General features: G+C 39.0%; 1 protein-coding gene across 6 annotated transcripts in view; it reads right to left on the bottom strand.

The window, feature by feature from the left end:
• Nucleotides 1-19,625, bottom strand: part of ADGRB2 (adhesion G protein-coupled receptor B2) — a 263,888-nt gene that overhangs the window by 47,774 nt on the left and 196,489 nt on the right. For all 6 annotated transcript variants that reach the window (XM_087939545.1, XM_087939549.1, XM_087939547.1 and 3 more), the window contains exons 16-18: nucleotides 5,497-5,623; nucleotides 4,080-4,183; nucleotides 507-609 (exon numbers count right to left, since the gene is read on the bottom strand). In XM_087939545.1, the coding sequence (XP_087795671.1) occupies nucleotides 507-609; nucleotides 4,080-4,183; nucleotides 5,497-5,623 (334 nt within the window). The remainder of the gene's footprint in view (nucleotides 1-506; nucleotides 610-4,079; nucleotides 4,184-5,496; nucleotides 5,624-19,625) is intronic.

Here is a 19,625-nt window from a genome sequence, read left to right as displayed (position 1 = left end):
TGCTAAAGAACCTATAAACTGTTTATAACATAATAAATCCAATATCAAAATGTACTCCCTGTTTAAGCATTCTTCAATAAGCACAAAATTGTATTTTCTGATGAATTAATTTCAATTTTTTAAAAAATATAAGAAGCCTATTTTAAATTTGTTAATACCTGGACCTATTGATTCTCCAAAATGCTGTATTCCAATTCTTCATTCTATAGTTTAGATCAAAATCAGCACTAACACGCACATGAACATTTATATAAAGCATTATGTATGTACATAATTATACTATAAATATCACTGCCTAAATTACAAGGCAAAATCTAGCACATTTTGAAAGCTAATTCATTCTAGGTTACAATTTGCTCTATTATTTTCTGCCTTTCCACCAAAAATAAAGGTGCCCAATAAGGAAAATCCATAAGAAACATCCTGAACCAGAGTACAATTAAACACAAAACTATGACAAAAGCCATCATATGTTCTCCTTTTTGGAAAGAAATGATTTTTCTCACCTTACTGAGCATCTGGGACTGTCCCACCAGGATCAACACATTGGAGGCCAAAATAGAGAGACAAAAATTCAGAAGAATGATGGAACGTTCAGATTTGATAAACCTAGAAAAAGAAAAGAGGAAGCCTTTTTGACACATCTGGACCTTGGAAGTTCACTTCTTTCTATCCAGGACATGGCTTATAAGTGCTACTAGACCAGGATCCATATGATTGTCTGGGATGCTATCCATCCTCTCAATGACCAGCTTTCTTCGTTATCTTCTGGGAGGAGGCTTTGTGCTGTCCGAAGGAGAACAACTAGATTCTGTAATAGGTTTATACCACATAGCATCAACCTTGTTAACTCTCAAGACTCTTTCTTCTGCTATGTATTCAAAATGGGCTGTGATTAAAATATGTGTGTGTGTGTGTGTGTGTGTGTGTGTGTGTGTAGTATATGTGTATGCATATGTATGGGTATGGGTATTTGTATATATTTCTTCTTTTGACAGCGGGCATCAGAATTTCATTTTAATGCGTGCCACTGTGAATATAGAAAAATGGCAATCCAGGTAGTCCTTGGCTTGCGACCACAATTGAGCCCAATATTTCTGTTGCTAAGTCAGTTGTTAAGTGAATCTTGCTCCATTTTATGATTTGTCTTAACAGATATCAGAGTTGGAAGGGACCTTGTAGGTCATCTAGTCCAACCCCCTGCCCAAGCAGGGGACCTTACACCATTTCTGACAGAGGGCAGTCCAGTCTCTTCTTGAAAGCCTCCAGTGATGAAGCTCCCACAACATCCGTGGGCAACTTCTGTTCCATTGGTTGATTGTTCTCACTGTCAGAAAATTTCTCCTTATTTCCAGGTTGAAATCTCTCCTTGTTCAGTTTTCCATCCATTATTCCTTGTTGTTATTTTTACCTTTATTGTCAGAGTACAACATGTGTACAATGAGATTGTCTGGCCTTCGGGTACCTTGGGAAATAGTTTGACCTCCTCTCTGTGGCAGCCCCTGAGATAGTGGAAGACTGCTATCATGTCTCCCCTGGTCCTTCTCTTCACTAGACTAGCCAGGCCCAGTTCCTGCAGCCTGTAAAAGTTCTTGGAACAGTTGTTCAGTGAATCACTGCAGCTGTTAAATTAGTAACACAGTTAAGTGAATCTGGCTTTCCCATTGATTTTGCTTGTCAAATATTCAGAAAAGGTGATCACACAACCTTGGGACACGACAACCATCATAAATATGAGTCAGTTGTCAAGCCTCTGAATATTGGTCACCTGACCCATGAGGATCCTGCAATGGTTGTCAGTGTGAAAAGGGTCATGTCACTTTTTTCAGCGTATTGTAACTTTGAACAGTAATTAAGTGAACTGTTGTAAGTTGAGGATTACCCTCATACGAGGATTATTGTATCTCATCTCATCTTAAACCTGGTTATCTCCCTGTTCATACAGGTGGTCTCCAGTTAATGAGGGCAATTTAGGCCAGTTGTAATGTGCGATGCCACATCACCACACCGCTTAGTTTTGGTATTTCTGGTCATCATTGTTTAGTGCAGTGGTTGACAATCAGTGGGCCAGGGACCACTGGTGGTCCATGAGAAAATTTTGGTGATCCGCAGAGAAATGTCACCCCCAAAACACCCCCCAAAGCAATTAATCCAGGCTGCATGGGAACACAAGGCTGCATCACCCACATGACCCACAGGAACACAAGGCTTGCATATCTTGCATTGCAAACAACATGAGGTAGTGAGGGGAACAGGAAAAGGGCGGAGGGTGGAAACTTGCCCCATTCGCCCCATGTGCCTCGCCTGGCCACTGGGCTACTTCTTTCTGCTTCTTTCTTCTTCTGCTTTTGGTGCACACAAGGAAAGCAGCAAGAGTCTTTCTTTCTTTCCTCCCAACTCCGCCAGAAATGAATCTTTGGGACCCTGCAAGGTATGACAAGTCTCACAAAGACTCATTTCTGGTGGAGTTTGGGCGAGATAAAGAAAGACTTCTGCTGCTTCTGCTGCTTTCCTTGCATGAAGCTAAAAGTCTCTCTCTTTCCCCCTGAGAATGGAGCTGGAGACGATATCCTGCGATCCAAAATTAAGTATAATCAATTTGTAGGAAAACGGGGTGGGGAAATTCCCTGCAGACTTTTTTGGGGGATTTTCTCAGGGTCTCTGGCCCAGGGGATTTAAAATTATGAGTTTGGTGGTCCCTGAGGTCCAAAAGGTTGGCGACCCCTGGTTTAGTATGTCTCACACCACTGTTAAGTGCACTGTCACATGGGCAGCATTTGTGATCTCTGTTCTGCTTCTCCATTGACATTGCTTGTTAGAAGCTGGGCTGCACATGACTGCAAGATGCTGTGGTGTCACAGTTACAAGCCACCAAGTAGCCATATCACAATCTTATGACTCTGGAGATGATGTGATGCAGAGCTGGTATTCAGCAGGTTCTCACCAGTTGTGGAAAACCGGTAGTGGAAATTTTGAGTAGTTCGGAGAACCAGCAAATACCACCCCTGACTGGAGATTTTACAATATCCTTCCCTTGCCACACCCACCAAGCCATGCCCACCGAACCGGTAGTAAAAATGTTTGAATCCCACCACTGATGTGATGGTTACAACTATGAAGACTGGTCATAAGCACTACTCAATTCCATGCCATCATGTTGAAATGATAGCTGATTAAGTAGCTACTAAGTGAATACCACCTCTATGGGTTTTGTAAGGTTAAAGTTGTGGGGGGTGGGGGGGGGATATTTTAAGTATTCATTGCCTGGTGTTCTTGGAAGATTTAACGTCACCCAACAATTGTATGTTCTTTTTTTAGAATTAGCAACACTCCTCCCACACCACAATCATGTATGGTGTTAATTCTATGGGTGGGTGGGTGCTCGTTCTGCAGCTGTTTTGTTTTTGAGGGTGGAAAGCTTTCACCAACTTGGGTGGAATTGTGGGACAAGTTCAGAGGAGAACATCCCCCCACAATGCTCAGATAATGCTTTAAGAGGGCCTCCGTGGGTAGGTCCCAAACTTTTATTTGATCTTCAGTAATTGTTACATCTGCAGGAATTTTCTTGATCCAAAGTGTGGAATAGATTCACACTTTTAAAAGTGGGAGTCAGGAACAAAAATACCATCCTTTGTGGATGAAATTAAAATTGAATTTTAATTATACCCTCAAGCTCAAATTGCTGCAAGCAGTTTGTGCTGGTTATAAACCACTTTGTTTTATTTACTCATGCTGTTGAATATAGAGGTCTTGAAAGACCAGGGGATAAAAATAATAAGTCAGAGAACGAATCACTGTCTTCGTGTTTGGCACCAAATGTCTTAGCAGACTCTCAACATCACATGTGAAAATTAAAAGACCAGAGTATCAAAAGGGCTAAGTTTGATAATCCATTTGTTCAGTGTACTATACAGTGTGCTATACACTCTAATTTAGCTTCAACACAATGATCATTCCTGTCTCTTAAATGCACTTCTCCCTGCGCTTCTGCTTTATATCTGCATCTACTGTTGAGATTAACCATGGGTAGCTTTTTTGTGAACTTACATCTTCCAACCATGGCTCTTGGGGCAACATACCTCCAAAATGCAGCATAGATTGCCAGCAAGGTCAGCAAAGCCATACAGGAAACTGCACAGCCGATCATGAGAGGGACTGACGGAGAACTGCCAGAATCCATGGCCTGTAAAAAGAGAAGATTGCTCTATTGCAAAGGAGACACCTGGTTGGAGGAACTCCATATTATATTATATATCGGGTGAGCCCAGTCCATGTATTCTTCAAGTGTTGGGAGGGAGAGGAGAGCAATGGAATGAGGAAGCACAGCTAAAGCAATCTAAGTTTGAACCAGTGTGAAGCATATGTGTGAATATGGCCCTAGGAAACCGCAGAAGGAAACCGCCAGAAGACTGTCTGATACTTAGGAATTCAATACCATCTGACCCATTTCATTTGTGGGCTTAAAGCACACAGCTCAAAACTAAGTCTTGGCTACAAGAAAAATGAAAAGAAGCAGCGCATGGTTTGGATAATATCTTTAAAATACAGTTTATGAGCATTAAATATGTATTAAAATATCCATTTAATAGCAGTTATGTTACAGGTTTTTAAAATTGCAGATTAATATGGAAATGCAGTGGAATCAATTTATAAGTAAACCAAGAGAGGGTCACAAATTGGATGCAGAAGATTTATTTATCCTTAGTAGAAACTACAGCAATTATTGCATGCCACATACAACTAATAAATATCTAATATTTATATTAGTGCTTTAGAATGTGTAACCACTCTGCATAATATTATCATAGCACAATTATAGCAGCAAGCATTGCCACAAAACTATGAGGATGATCACAATTCGGCCCAAATCACAGATCGGAAACAAGTGTAGCTAGATAATTCCCAGGGAAATGAGATTTGAATTAACAGATTATCCACATACTACTCTCGATTGCCAAGACCACACAATCATATCAGTTTCATTGTTTCCCTATTTCTTTTAACCCAGATTACAAAGATAACAGAATGGGAAAGTCTCAGTGTATGCATATAAAACAGCAGTGTGCATTCTTATTTATGAGGAATGGATAATCCCAATGAAATTCTATGTCCTTGCAATTTCACAGTGGACATAAATTAAACATAGCTTCTTCTGATCGTCTAAAATGTGCCCGGAACTGAATGGAGTGAAGAGACACCAAAAGTCATTCCAAGCTCTATCTGCACAGCTTGGTCCCATCAGAGAAAATTCAACCACCACCTTCAAACTGGATTTCCTAAGCTATTCCCACTCAGTTTCCTGAACTTCCTGCTGGTCTGCTGAGGGTCAGGATTAGGACTGTTTCGTCTCCCCACCTCCTTTAGTAGAACCTCAAATCTGAATTCTTTTTTTCTTCTAGGCAGGGCCCACCTCAAAGCATGGGACAGGGCTTACCCAGTCTGCTTCCAATGTGCCCTTCCTTAGCCTCATAGAAGCCCCTTAGCAGCCCCACTTACCAGGTCTTTGGGGAGCTGAGCAATCACGGCAAAGGTTGAGAGTTGTCTGCACTGACACTTGGTATGAGCAGAGAGGGTTTCCACCATCTGGCAGCTTTCGGTGTCCCAGTTCCCAGAGCCAGTCTCTCTGATTGATGGCCCAGGGCAAAGGAGAAAGGGGGAGAGAAAGGGAGAATATCAGCAATCAAACACGTGGCTCAGTGTCCACATCTCTCCTGCTAGGGGTCTGCTTTCCTTTGCAAGCGTCCTCCTAAAAATGTGTCAAGTTCTGCCAACTGTAGCAGGTGGGTAGCAAATGGCTGGCAGACCCTGGAGTCTAAATGGAGGCTGCCTCCTTAATCTCCTGACCCAGAGTTTGGGATGGACAGTCTTCCCTCCTGCTTCCTCACCCTCAGGCAGAGAGTTCAGCTAGCCTGTTCCTCCTTCTACTTCTGCCACAGCTACAGAATATCTCCTTGAGGGAGGAAGATTGGAAGGGGAGGGAAGTTGTGTTGCATTGCGGTTGAGATTGACTTAATGTGAAGAGGATGATGTAGAGGGTTGGGAGAGATTGGACTGAAGAGAATGGATTGAAAGATCATCAGCTGCTGTGTGCTTATAACCATGCAGGATCTTAATATTTGGGCTCTGAAGCTAAGTAGGGTTGGGTTTTGGTAGGTTTAGATGGGACACAACAATAAATCCTAGAGTTGAGGTTGGACTTATTGGAGAAAGATCCAGTAAGAATGCAATGGGAACCCCCTTCCATATTGGAATTGCCATGGAAGCTGTGTGGATGTGATGCCTCTAAGAACTGAGCTCAACTTAAAGGAAAGTTGACTTGAATGATAAGTAACCTGTTCAATACAGAGTCAGGTTTCTTAGTGGTATTAAGCTTGGTAAGTTCACTTGGTTCAAGTAGGTTAGTGTATTTCCAGGTAGTCCTCAACTTACTACAGTTCATTTAGTGACCATTCAAAGTTACAACGTCACTGAAAAAAGTGAATTAAGATAACTTTCCCATTTACTGTAGCATCCTCATGGTCACATGATCAAAATTCAGATGTTTGGCAACTGACTCATATTTATGATGGTTGCATTGCTCAGGGGTCTTGTGATCCCCTTTTGTAACCTTCTGACAAGTAAAGTCTATGAGAAAACCAGTTTCACTTAATAATCATGTTACTAATTCACCAACTGTAGTGATTCACTTAACAACCGTGGCAAGAAAAGTCATAAAATGGGGCAAAACTCAATAAATGTTTCACTTAGCAATGGAAATTTTGGGCTCAATTGTTGTCATAAGCTAAGGACTACCCATATTTTACTTTGGGGATTCTGTTTGAAGATGATCTTGACTTGATTGGATGCATTAATTGGAAGGTCATTTACACATAGACAAATGCTCTTTTTCTGAATCAGTTGGAAAATCCACATTGAATTTAATCATTTCCCACACTGATTTGGACATTTGAATTGAATCAAGGCCACTTTACACATTCCTACATCAATGTCCTTTCATGGAATGGGAAAAGACCAATAAAAACCTCCAGAGCCAAATGATTCCAGAACTTAACAAAACATACCATGACTCAAAACCAGGGATTTCTTTTTTAATAACCTGTAGTCTCTACTAATGTCTTTGATGAAATAATTATGAAAATCATGTTTTCCAAAGCAAATATGCATTCTTTTGAATAGTAGATGACACCATATCAGTTTTATTCTTTCTCCATTTATTTTAACCCAGCTATTCTCCAAATACACAAATGCACATAAGCTTATGAATATGGATACAAAATCACATATTCCTGTGAACCCCAAATTTTCAGTGGGATGTGGCTTTTGACTGAAAGAGTGCAGAGTTAAGAGACCGAGACTTAAGAGACATAAGAGACTGAGCATATGCTCATTTGAATCTAGATATAATCCAATTTTTAACATTTATGTGGGTAATGTGGGATTAGCTGAATGTTTTCACTCTCCCAAACTAGTGCATGCAGAATGAACTATAACAGGACTGTTGTATCTATTTGTTGACTCAAAGAAATAGAGGGGTGAAAACTGCATGTGTAAAGGTCTCTTCATCAATATTAGCTTGAAATGCATGTTGTACCACTCCTAAGAGCTCAGGTTGGAAATTGGGATAGAAAGGGAGACAATTTAGGGAACAAAGAAAAACAAATAAAAGATACTAGCAAGCTTAGACATTTACTCCTGAGATATTTAATTGTACATTAAAAGAAAAAAAACTACAAAGATACTTCAAAAATACTTCAAAAGGTTGAAGATTGAATATATCATTGCATTGTAAGCTGCCCAGAATCACTTTGGATAGTGAGATGGATGGCATAGACATTTAATAAATACACGGTTTTTTTTTAATCACCAAATGTTGATTTAGAAAAGAGAAAGAGGAAATGAGAAAGTGGTAGAAGCATCCTATAGAAAGCATGATGGACTGGCAGGAGCACCTACTGTAATTGCTATAGAGTGAGAAGAAAATACAAAGTTTTAGTGGACGTTTATCTATTCCCAGTTGAGAGTTTGTAGTCTCCATTTTTGATACTCCCATGAGGTACCATTCCAGCATTAACTGTACCCATCTCTGAAGATATCTGCAGACAAACAGATATGCTTATAGGGAGTGTGCCTGGGCATGGTTGGGTCATGGCATATGGAGTCATGGATACATCTTCCACCACCACCACCCCATTTTTGAAACTAGGACAATATATATATATATTTCTCATCAATTCATCTGATACTAACTTAATTGTCCAGGATTAAGCAGAATAAAATACAGTACAAAAGTTTGGCCAGACCACCAGTTAATTCCTTCAGCAGCCTTTGGACAAGTTCCTGCAGTTTTCTTAGCAAGCATTTTCAGAAGTGACTTGCCATTGTCTGCTTCCTGGGCTGAGAGAGAGTGACTGGCCCATGGTCAACCAGTTACAGTAGAAGTCAATGTCTCCCTGTTTCTCTAGTCCAGGCTTGTCCAACCCGCGGCCCATGGGCCGCATGCAGCCCAGGTCAGCTGGTAATACGGCCCAGTGCCCACCCCAACCTTTGTGCAAGAGGACGAGCCAGTGAGGAGGAGGAGGAGAGGCAGGCGCGAGGCGGGGCAAGGCGAGCGCCATGCCAAGCAGCAACAGAAAAGGCAGGCGCCGTCAGAGCCAAAATATCTGATGACCACCTTGAGCACTCACTGAGAATTGCAACAAGTTCCATCGAAGCAAATATGGATGCATTGGTGGCTGAGAAACAATGTCAAACATCTCACTAACTTCATCTCCAAATAAATTTAATATGTTAACTATGTTTTCTATGGTTTTTTTGGATGATCAGGTATCGTTACTGTTATTTTATTTTATGTGCGGCCCAAACCAAATTTTCATCTTCTAATGTGGCCCAGGGAAGGTGAAAGATTGGACAAGCCTGCTCTAGTCCAATGCTTTCACCACTACACCACACTGGCGCTCAGCAATCCGGGATACAATTTTTCTGGTTCTGGAGATTTAAGTACATTCCCAATAAAGGGATATCCCCATGGCCATGTTTCTATTCATCTGAACCTTCAGTTACATCCATTTATCCTTCACAATTTCTTGATGGAACATATGGACACTGTTTTCTCCTTTTTGCAGAAGAGTAACCAAAACAGGAGCTGAGTAGCTCCATTTTTCCCTTCTTACTTTTACATTTTGCCTCTGACACTGAGCAGCTAATATACTGGGTTTTTTCCCCCTCTTTTTCTTTCATTCTGAATTTATCTAAAGAAGCTCTTCCTGTTATTTTTAGCATCCTTTGTTAACCACATCCAACTCTGAGCTTTCACTTTCCTGACACCAGCTCTACAGTTCGAGGCTACTAATCTGCACTTTTTCTTTGTGTCCTGACCTTCTTTCAATTTCTTCTATACGTGGTTTTTTTTTTTTAACTTTTAGATTTTTACTGAGGTTTTCTGTGCGTAGCCACATTGGGTTTTGTGATTATTTACTTTTCATCTCTCATTGATCTTATTACAATTGGGAAGTTAATCCCGCTTTCTTTAGAAATTCCCACCCATCCTGCTTCTCTTGTTTTTAGGTCCAACATATCAAGGCTCAAAGATGCTTGAAAGCCAGTACTTTTGAAGTCCAAGATATGTGTTTGCGATCACACAGTTGTAGTTCCACTTAAAATCAAAAACTTTGACATAGAAGGTCATTTTTCTGCAACTTCCATATCCTCATCTAAGTCCTCCCGTATGATTAGCATTAAATCTAGGACAGCTGATAATCCTCTTGCATTCTCCTTTACCCCAGAAAGAGACAGTAGTCAGAAAGGACAGGACCATGCATGGCAAATGTTCCGTAATTGATGCCTCCCATTACAGGTGAAACTCAAAAAATATCGTGCAAAAGTTCATTTATTTCAGTAATGCAACTTAAAAGGTGAAACAAATATATGAGGTAGACTCATTACATGCAAAGCAAGGCAGTTCAAGCTGTGATGTGTCATAATTGAGATGATCATGGCTTACAGCTCATGAAAACCCCAAATCCACAATCTCAGAAAATTAGAATATTGTGAAAAGGTTCAATATTCTAGGCTCAAAGTGTCCCACTCAAATCAGCTAATTAAGCCATAACACCTGCAAAGGGTTCCTGAGCCTTTAAATGGTCTCTCAGTCTGGTTCAGTAGGAAGCACAATCATGGGAAAGACTGCTGACCTGACAGTTGTGCAGAAAACCATCATTGACACTCTCCATAAGTAGGGAAAGCCTCAAAAGGTAATTGAAAAAGAAGTTGGATGTTCCCAAAGTGCTGTATCAAAGCACATTAATAGAAAGTTACGTGGAAGGGAAAAGTTACACAAGCAGCAGGGATGACCACAGCCTGGAGAGGATGTCAGGAAAAGGCCATTCAAAAGTGTTGGGGACTTTCACAAGGACTGGACTGAGGCTGGAGTCAGTGCATCAAGAACCACCACACATAGACAGATCCTGGACATGGGCTTCAAATGTCGTATTCCTCTTGTCAAGCCACTCCTGAACAACAAACAACGTCAGAAGTGTCTTACCTGGGCTAAAGAAAAACAGACCTGGTCTGTTGCTCAGTGGTCCAAAGTCCTCTTTTCTGATGAGAGCAACTTTTGCATCTCATTTGGAAACCAAGGACCCAGAGTCTGGAGGAAGAATGGAGAGGCACACACTTGAAGTCCAGTGTGAAGTTTCCACAGTCTGTGTTGATTTGGGCAGCCATGTCATCTGCTGGTGTTGGTCCACTGCGCTTCATTAAGTCCAGGGTCAACGCAGCCATCTACCAGGAGATTTTGGAGCACTTCAGGCTTCCTTCCACAGACGAGCTTATGGGGATGCTGACTTCATTTTCCAGCAGGACTTGGCACCTGCCCACACTGCCCAAAGCACCAAAACCTGGTTCAATGACCATGGGATTACTGTGCTTGATTGGCCAGCAAACTCGCCTGACCTGAACCCCACAGAGAATCTATGGGGCATTGCCAAGAGAAAGATAAGAGACATGAGACCGAACAATGCAGAAGAGCTGAAGGCCACTATTGAAGCATCCTGGTCTCCCATAACACCTCAGCAGTGCCACAGTCTGATAGCTTCCATGCCATGTCACATTGAGGCAGTAATTGCTACAAAAGGGGCCCAAACCAAGTATTGAGTGCATCTGCATGCTTATACTTTTCAGAGGTCCGATATTGTTCTAAGTACAATCAATTGTTTTATTGATTGCATGTAATATTCTAATTTTCTGAGATTGTGGATTTGGAGTTTTCATGAGCTGTAAGCCATGATCATCTCAATTATGACAAATCACAGCTTGAACTCTCTTGCTTTGCATGTAATGAGTCTATCTTATATATTAGTTTCACTTTTTAAGTTGCATTACTGAAATAAATGAACTTTTGCACGATATTCTAATTTTTTGAGTTACACCTGTATGACTATTTCATGCTTTGTTGAAGGATTGTTTTTGGAAGACATCTTCTCCTTGGCTGGGCAGCTAATTGCAGATAACACCAACCTATCCTGTTTTATTGTTTCTGTTTATTTTAACTCAGATATTCCTCACCTCTATAGAAATTCTCAGTCATCCAGGTTATGATTGTGCCAAGGGTGCTTTTTCAAAAGGCAACTGGACTTTCTTTGTTTTTCTTTGAAGATGTTTCACTTCTCATCCAAGAAGCTACATCAGTTCAGAACTTAAGAAGCTTCTTGGATGAGAAGTGAAACATTTTTTAAGGAAAAACAAAAACAAAGAAAATTCATTTGTCTTTTGAAAAAGCACAGATGCTCCTTATTTATGCTGACAGTGTAAACCACTCAGAAGTTGCTGTAAAGGATTATGGAGTCGTATATAAGTCTAAGTGCTATTGCTGTACACACACACACACACACACACACATGCATGCATGTATGTATGTATATGCATATGCATATATATGTGTGTGTGTGTGTGTTTGTGCATACGCACAAAAAATACACTGTAACAAATTGTCTTGTTTCTATTGCTTCTTTTCCTTTGAACAAATTGCATTCTTTAATTGCTTTATTCTAATTATGAAAGTCATCCCACCAAGTCTTTGTGGAAGCTATTGCTACATTACCCTTCCTTACTAAGAAATTAAACTCATCTTGTTTGTTTCTTAAACTCTAAGCACTGAGAATGTACAGTCAAGACTATTGATTGATTGCATTTTATTTATGGACTGAGGCCAAAAAATAAGATCAATGCAAATTAGCAAGCATCAAGCTATGAACAAATAAAAAAGATAGAAAAATGAATAAAATCCAATCTTTAACATGGTGTTGAAGTAACATGAACTGTAAATAGCTGGTCAAGAAATATGCCTATGTTCAGAATTATTTTTTTAAAAATAGCCTAGACTTCTATATGATGTATGTGGCTGTGTGTGTGCTGCAGGCACATGTGTGAGTGCTCAATTACTCTTAAGTCTTGGTGACTGCAGAAAGTCCTTCCAGTTTTCTTGGCAATATTTGTGGAAGTGGCTTGCTGTTACCTCCTTTGTAGGGCAGGAAGAAAGTGATTGGCCCAAGATCAATTAGATAGTTTTTGCCTAAGAGATAGATTAAAGATAATATGAGGATAATCCTAAACACATCCAGGGAAGCAAATAGCGTTGATTTTCTTGGACGCACAGAAAGCATTTGATAATCTGAACTGGCAGTTTATGTTAGCACAACTGAAAGATATAGATTTTGGGGAAAGATTTATTAATATGATTAAGGCGATATATTACAAGCAAATAGCAAAAGTGATGGTAAATGGAGATATGACAGAGAAGGTTGCTATTTTAAAAGGTACATGACAAGGGTGTCCCTTGTCACCACTACTATTTATATTGATGTAGGAGGCATTAAACAGAAATATCAGACAAGATATAGAGATAAAAGGTTTGGAAATAGAAAAAAGAAAAATATAAATTACAGGCATTCACAGTTGAATTAGTTTTTATTTTGGAAGATCCATTAAAAACAGGCCCTAAGTTAATAAAAAAAAAATAGAGGAATATGGTGAAATGGCAGGATTGAAAATAAATAAAGAGAAAACTAAAGTACTCATTTAAAATCTTACAGAAGCTCAAAAAAAAAAAAAGTTAACGAAGAGAATAGACATTCAGATTACAAAAAAAGTAAATTATTTAGGGATCAACCTAACAGCAAGGCGTGTAACTATTAAGGAAGACAATTAATATAAACTAATGCAATTAAAACAGAGTTGGAGAAATGGAAAAACTTGCAATTATCATTGATTGGTAGGATAGCTACAATAAAAATGAATATATTGCCAAGATTATTATATTTATTTCAAACAATTCCAATAAAACTGGAGAAAAAATATTTTGAGGAACTTAATAAAGTAATATTAAGATATATTTGGCAAGGGAAAAAAACAAGAATAAGTTTAAAAATGTTGCAAGATTCAAGAAACAGAGGAAGCTTGGAGTTACCAAATTGGGAACTATATTATCAGGCAGCGGCACTTACTTGGATTAAAGAATGGATTGTATTGAGAAATAAAAGATTATTGACTTTGGAGGAACATGATTTGCAACTGGGCTGGCACGCCTTCTTGTGGTATGGGAAAAACAAAATACAGGGTTAGTTTCAAAGGCACTACATTAGGAATGCCTTATTATTAGTATGGGAGAAAATTAGAGGACAGCACTATTTGAGGATACCAGTCTGGCTCTCAACAATGGAAGCATTGGTTCACCCAAATGTTCTTAACATAGAAAATACTGTCAGATACAAAGATTTATTAAAAGAGAAAGGGGAACTTAAAAATGAACAAGAGTTCAATGATCAAGGGATTGACTTGACACAGTATTCACAACTGCAGATACAGCCTAGATATGAGAAAGATGCAAAATTATACAGTTTTTACACAGAATTAACAGAACTAGATAAGATATTAATGGGGTAGAAGAAAACTGATAAAATGTATAGTTATTTACTATATGTTAAATTGGAAGAGGAACAAGTAAAGGAAATAATGATAGCATGGGCAAAAAAATTTGGTCACATAATTGAACTAGATAAATGGCAAAGACTGTGGGATAGGAGTTATAAATTAACAATGTCAACCATGTAAAAAGAAAATTTATACCAATTTTTTATAGATGGCATTTCGCACGTGTGTCTTGCAAGGATGTTTAAAGATAAATTGGCTAAATGTTGGAAGTGCCACCAGATATCTGGGTCATATTATCATATGTGGGCCTGTATAAAAGCAAAAAAAAAAACAACATTGGAGCAAAATACAGACATGGTTGAAAAAAAATGATAAAATAACATATTGATTTAAAACCAGTAATATTTCTATTGGGGATTCTACCCGAAGAATATAGTCAGAAAAGTTATTCATATATTGACTGTGGCCAGAATCGTATTTGCACAAAATTGGAAGAGTGAAGAGATATCTACAGATGAGAATGTGATTAGGGAAATATTAGAATGTGTGGAAATGAATAGTTTAACACTGGCAATAAAAGAGAAAGAGCAAACTGAACATTATATGGTATGGGATTTATTCTATCAATAGTCAAACAATAGAAATGGAAGTTAAAAATAGGGAAACAAAATAAGGATGATGTTTTAAAAGTGATAATATGATATTAACATGTTCGAATTTCGGACTGTTGGATTGGCTGATGTTAAACAGTCGAAAAGCAGACTATGACTCAGAAGTATCTGAACAAACAGCATTCTCCAATTTGCATCTCATAAAAAGGTATTTAAAGGCCAGTGGTCAGACAGATGAGCACAATTCAAAATGCACTGACAACGTCTCCTCAAAAGGTGATGAACCATTTGCAACCAAATTGCTAAGCTCAGAGGTCAAACCAATAGCCCAGCTATCAAACCAAGCTATCCAAGTAAATTTCAGAAACTAAAGTTCCCTCTTAGAAAATTAATGAATTCAGAATTTAAGTTGAAAGACCTCACTTGAGTCAAATCCAAATTCTAGATGTAATAAAGTGTTATAGATATTCCAAGTTAACTTGAAGAATTAATCTTAGAAATTTGGTGTTCTGATCAAGTTCCCCACTTTCCAATTCTGCTGCTGTCTGCACAGGCTGCTGGCGAATCACAACATTTGGATTGGGCTACTTCAATAGGTCTTGGACCTTAATTGAGGCATATACAGCAGAACCTTGATCCCTTGCATTCTACAGATGTTAACAGCAGTTGGACTTAACAGCAGCACATAAAATGGCATCAGTAGAAGAGAATATTTGAAACTTGAATGGAGGCAGGTACTTGGTACTCTCTAAGCTTGGCTGTTTTCTTGCAGATTTTAGCATGGCTAGTTATCATGGTACCTAGTTGGGTGATGAAACATCTGCAAGAAAGCAACCAAGCTCAGAGAGCACTAAGACCCCCCCCCTCACATAAAATGCCCTTTAGAGTCTCCTGGCCATTCACTTTGCTTTCATTGAACAACACCTGCAGAAAAACCTGTATTGCTCCTTATTTCCTTCTCAGGCACTTAGTTTATCCAAGTAAAGTCTTGACTTAGAAGGAACATTTTTTGGGAGCTCCCCTTAAATTCTCCGCCAAGTTCTTGTTAACTCTCCCTATTCACTCATTCACTGAACCAAAGGGAAACATTTTCTATCTTAGTTGGCAAACTACCATTTCCCTGCCTCTTAAGCTCCCGTGTTGTTTAATCAGCACAGCATCCTTGCTACAATGCACCCTGGGAAAGTGGCTTTTGACACAAAATGCAAAGACTTCAAAGGTATTATGTTTTTTCCAGAACGTTTTACACGTGTGAGTGCAAAAATTCCTCGGTTTGTTCACTCACATGAAACTGGCTATGGGGAACTGTGATATGGCCCATCTATTAAAAGGTTGCAGACAGCAGGAACCAAAAGCTAAAGGAAATACTATCTTCATGCTGCATCCATCACTGAACCTAAAGTGTGAGTCAAGAATAATCTTAAAGAGTTTAGTGATGAGGGGAAGAGAAGGCTGACATGAAATGTATTCTCTGTATATTTCTGCATCACTTAGTAAATACATTTTTATCTCATCACAATCAAAAGACACTCAACAGCTTACCCAGAATATAAAAAGGCCATTTCAAACAACCACAGTAATATGTTTTTAAAAAGTGCAAACTTAATGAATCACAACTAAAATAACACAACCGAACCCATGAAAATGAAAAGAAAATGACAGTAAAGATGAATTACAAAATTAGAAGATGGCTCTTCAGAACAATTCTATCTTCAACCATTTCTAAATGTCCACAAGGATGGGGCTAATCTGATTTCCTTAAGAAGCTGTAGTAATCCTACAGCCTGTTAAGCTTTCACGGGAAAGCAGTGCTTTCTCACTTCAGCCCTCTGAAAGAGATGAAAAGGTAAGAGTGGTAGCAATTTCGCATTCATCATTTTACATAGCTGGCCAGGAATGGTTGGAGAAAGCTATCCTGCTTTTTTAATACCAAACCTCAAAAAGCTTTGTAGGTTAAATTATCATCTTAAATTCTGCCTGGAAACTGATCAGCAACTAACGCCAAATCTATACAACTGGAGTTATGCGCTCTTATTTGGGAGAGCCCCAAAATATGAAAACCACTGCATTTTGGACTAATTGTAGATTCCAAGTAGTAATACTTTTATCGTATACAAGTAGGCCTTGTACTTACAACCTCATCCTCATCCATTTTTGTGGCATTTTTTTGCCATTGTTGTTAAGTGAATCTGGCTCCCTCCTTCTTGACTTGGCTTGTTGGAAGCCAGCTGGGAAGGCTGTAAATGGTGATCACATGAACTTGGAATGCTGGAACCATCATAAATAGATGCCAGGTGCCAAGGGCCCAAGTTCTGGTCATATGACTGGGGATGTAACAGTAAATGTCTGTAGAGATTCTCAGTCATCCAGGTCATGGTTGTCCCAAAGGTGCTTTTTCAGAAGGCGACTGGATTTTCTTGGTTCTTTTAAAAGACATTTCACTTCTCATCCATTCTCCTCCATCCTGTCAGGGCTGAAGAAGCTTCTTGGATGAGAAGTAAAACAACTTCAATGAAAAAACCAGGAAGTCCAGTTGCCTCCTGAAAAAGCACCTTTGGGATAACAGTTATAAATGAGAGGACCGGTTGTAAATCACTTTTTGTAACTTTGATCACTACATGAATGGTTGTAAGTTGAGGACTATCCTCTACATATATATTTTCATTGTTTATTTCTGTTCTCTGTATGCATCCTCCTATTATATTCTCTCTAGATCCTACAGTGTTGTACTTATCTCCTTGTTTTATTAGCTAACCAAAAAAGATGAGGAAAGGAAAGAACAAGATGTGAGTTGAACTATATAAACTTAATCATCATCTGGCACCATTTTAGAGTTGATATACAGAAAACAGACTTAAAGGAAGCATCTGTCTGTCTATTATTATTGCATGCTAAATAACCATAAGCAGATTTTCATCTCCTTAAAGAAAGAACTGCAAACTTTCAATAAGAGAAGAAAATGTACAAAGCAGGAGCAAAGTGTGAAAACTAACACTTGTTTTGAGAATCAGAACTGACACTTTGATCCATGGAGTAAAAAAGATGAACACGGAGCTTTGGAAAAATTTAGATTTTTTTTTTTATCTCAGTGGCCTCTTAATGGTTTTCCATGTCTCTTTCATCTACTAGGACAGTGGAGGAGGAGATTTTTTTTATCTCTTTCTCACTGTTTTTCTTCCTTTTCGAGGACTAGATTGTGCACATGTGGATGGGCATATGCTTGCAGAAGATGTTCTAATAATATAGTCTGCAAATTATTCATCGTGTTCTTGAATTGTTTAGCAGAACCTCTGCTGTTTATGTTAGACAGTGAATAAAAAACCCTACAAGACATAAGATAAATGTCCTAGCAGAACACACATGTCCATTAATAAGTGGGGGAAATTTAAATGACCCCGCCATATAATAATCAATCTGATAATTTCAATACCCAGGGAGAAGAAAACAGAAGAAGACATGCAGAATCATCAACTTGTGAGATCCACTGATCCATCTCTTCATCCCCAAAGTTTTAACTTGCTCTATCACATCCTTCTTTGGGAAGTTATTAGGATTCTAAGTCAAAGAAAGTAAAGCAAGGCTGAATAAAGTTTCCTCAAATAAATATTTGCCCACTCCAAATTTGCCTACTCCAAATTATCAATTCTCTTCAGGGTGTACTAGAAAGCTATTCTATGTTTATGCATGCATTGTAGCTCATGGAAGTAGACCGTGATGTATGGCTTGTGAGATCTGAGTGTGCATCTTGCAACCTATCTCAGGTTCCTCTGAAGGGCTTAAAGTTTCCATGGCAATTTCAGGGATTACTTAGCAATGTAGCCACTACTTTGATGGCAGAAAAAAAATATTACTTATAGAAAAGCAGAAGGCTGCCACTCTTACAATTGAGACTACTACAAGTGCTACACCAAAGCTATTATCTAGTTGTGTAGGAAAGATACTTAGGAATGTTAGACAAAATAAAAATCCAGAAATGGCTGGGAGAAAAGTGATTTTCTGATGAACATGTCAGACTCAAGACCCAAGAATAACCTGTGAAGTTACTTAAGAATAACTTCCTTTGTCGTTTTTCACTGTTAGGTAGGGGGTCATCTTAATCCTCTTCCTACCAACCAAACTTTCCAAGTTCCACAGTCTCTTTGTCTTCTAGGAAGGAATTCTTCCCTTTTGGAATTCCAGACTACATTCTATTACATCAAAAATATATAGACTTGGTTTTCACTTGGAAAAATAATTGCTCTATCAAGATAACTCAGAAAAGGGCTCAAAGGAGCAGCTTCCTTAAAAAAAAACAATATCAAGATAGGTCCACATTTTCGTGTTGCACAAAAATTCATTTAGCTGGGTACAACAACTCATGAGTGAGTTCCTGAAAAGGAAACAAATGGACTAAATTTATGGTATAGTTACACTAGTTGGAAAGTACAGACTTTGGCTTTTTGGTACAGTGATCTTAAATTGCTGAATGGGTAGGAAATCAGTATAAGAAATTGTTGTCCGGATTCCAATCCCTTCCTCTGCTTTGACATGTGAGCTGGTGGCCATGTGACATGTGAATGGTCTGCTATGTGAGCTGTACAAATGGCCCTTGACTGGTAGACTAGTCAGGTTCTGGCCCCTTCCCATTCATCCTGGTAAAGCAAGTGCCATTCGCTTTCTATTCTCTGGGTGGGTCTTTGCAGACACAAGGTTTCCGCTAATGGACTTTCGTAATACCACCCTCTCCATCACTGACTTCCTCTCCTAAATGTCACTTTTCAACTTCCCCATTCTAGGAAGGCCAGCAGCCTCCCTGTGACTTCTGGATGCTCTTTATTCATGCGTCTAGCATCCCACTGTCTACCAGCAAATTAATAAATCTCCTGTAATTCAGTGTTTCAATGCAGCAGATGAACTAAACAGCACCACTAGGCTGGCAGAAAACAGAAGACACCATTTCTGATGATAGAGCAAGAAAAGATATTCCTAAGGCTGCGTCTCTGGTAGGCTGGGTATGAGACGAGGACAAGGTGGTGTTACCATTCAAAAAAGACAATAAAAAAACTGCAAGACCACAAGATCACCAATCAACACCCAGATAAATAGAGA

This window comes from Pseudonaja textilis, chromosome 10, assembly GCF_049901715.1.
Source record: "Pseudonaja textilis isolate UNSWEBS1 chromosome 10, rPseTex1.2, whole genome shotgun sequence".
NCBI lineage: Eukaryota > Metazoa > Chordata > Lepidosauria > Squamata > Elapidae > Pseudonaja > Pseudonaja textilis.
Note: the sequence above shows the minus strand (reverse complement) of the source record. Positions and strands in the feature narration are given on the sequence as shown.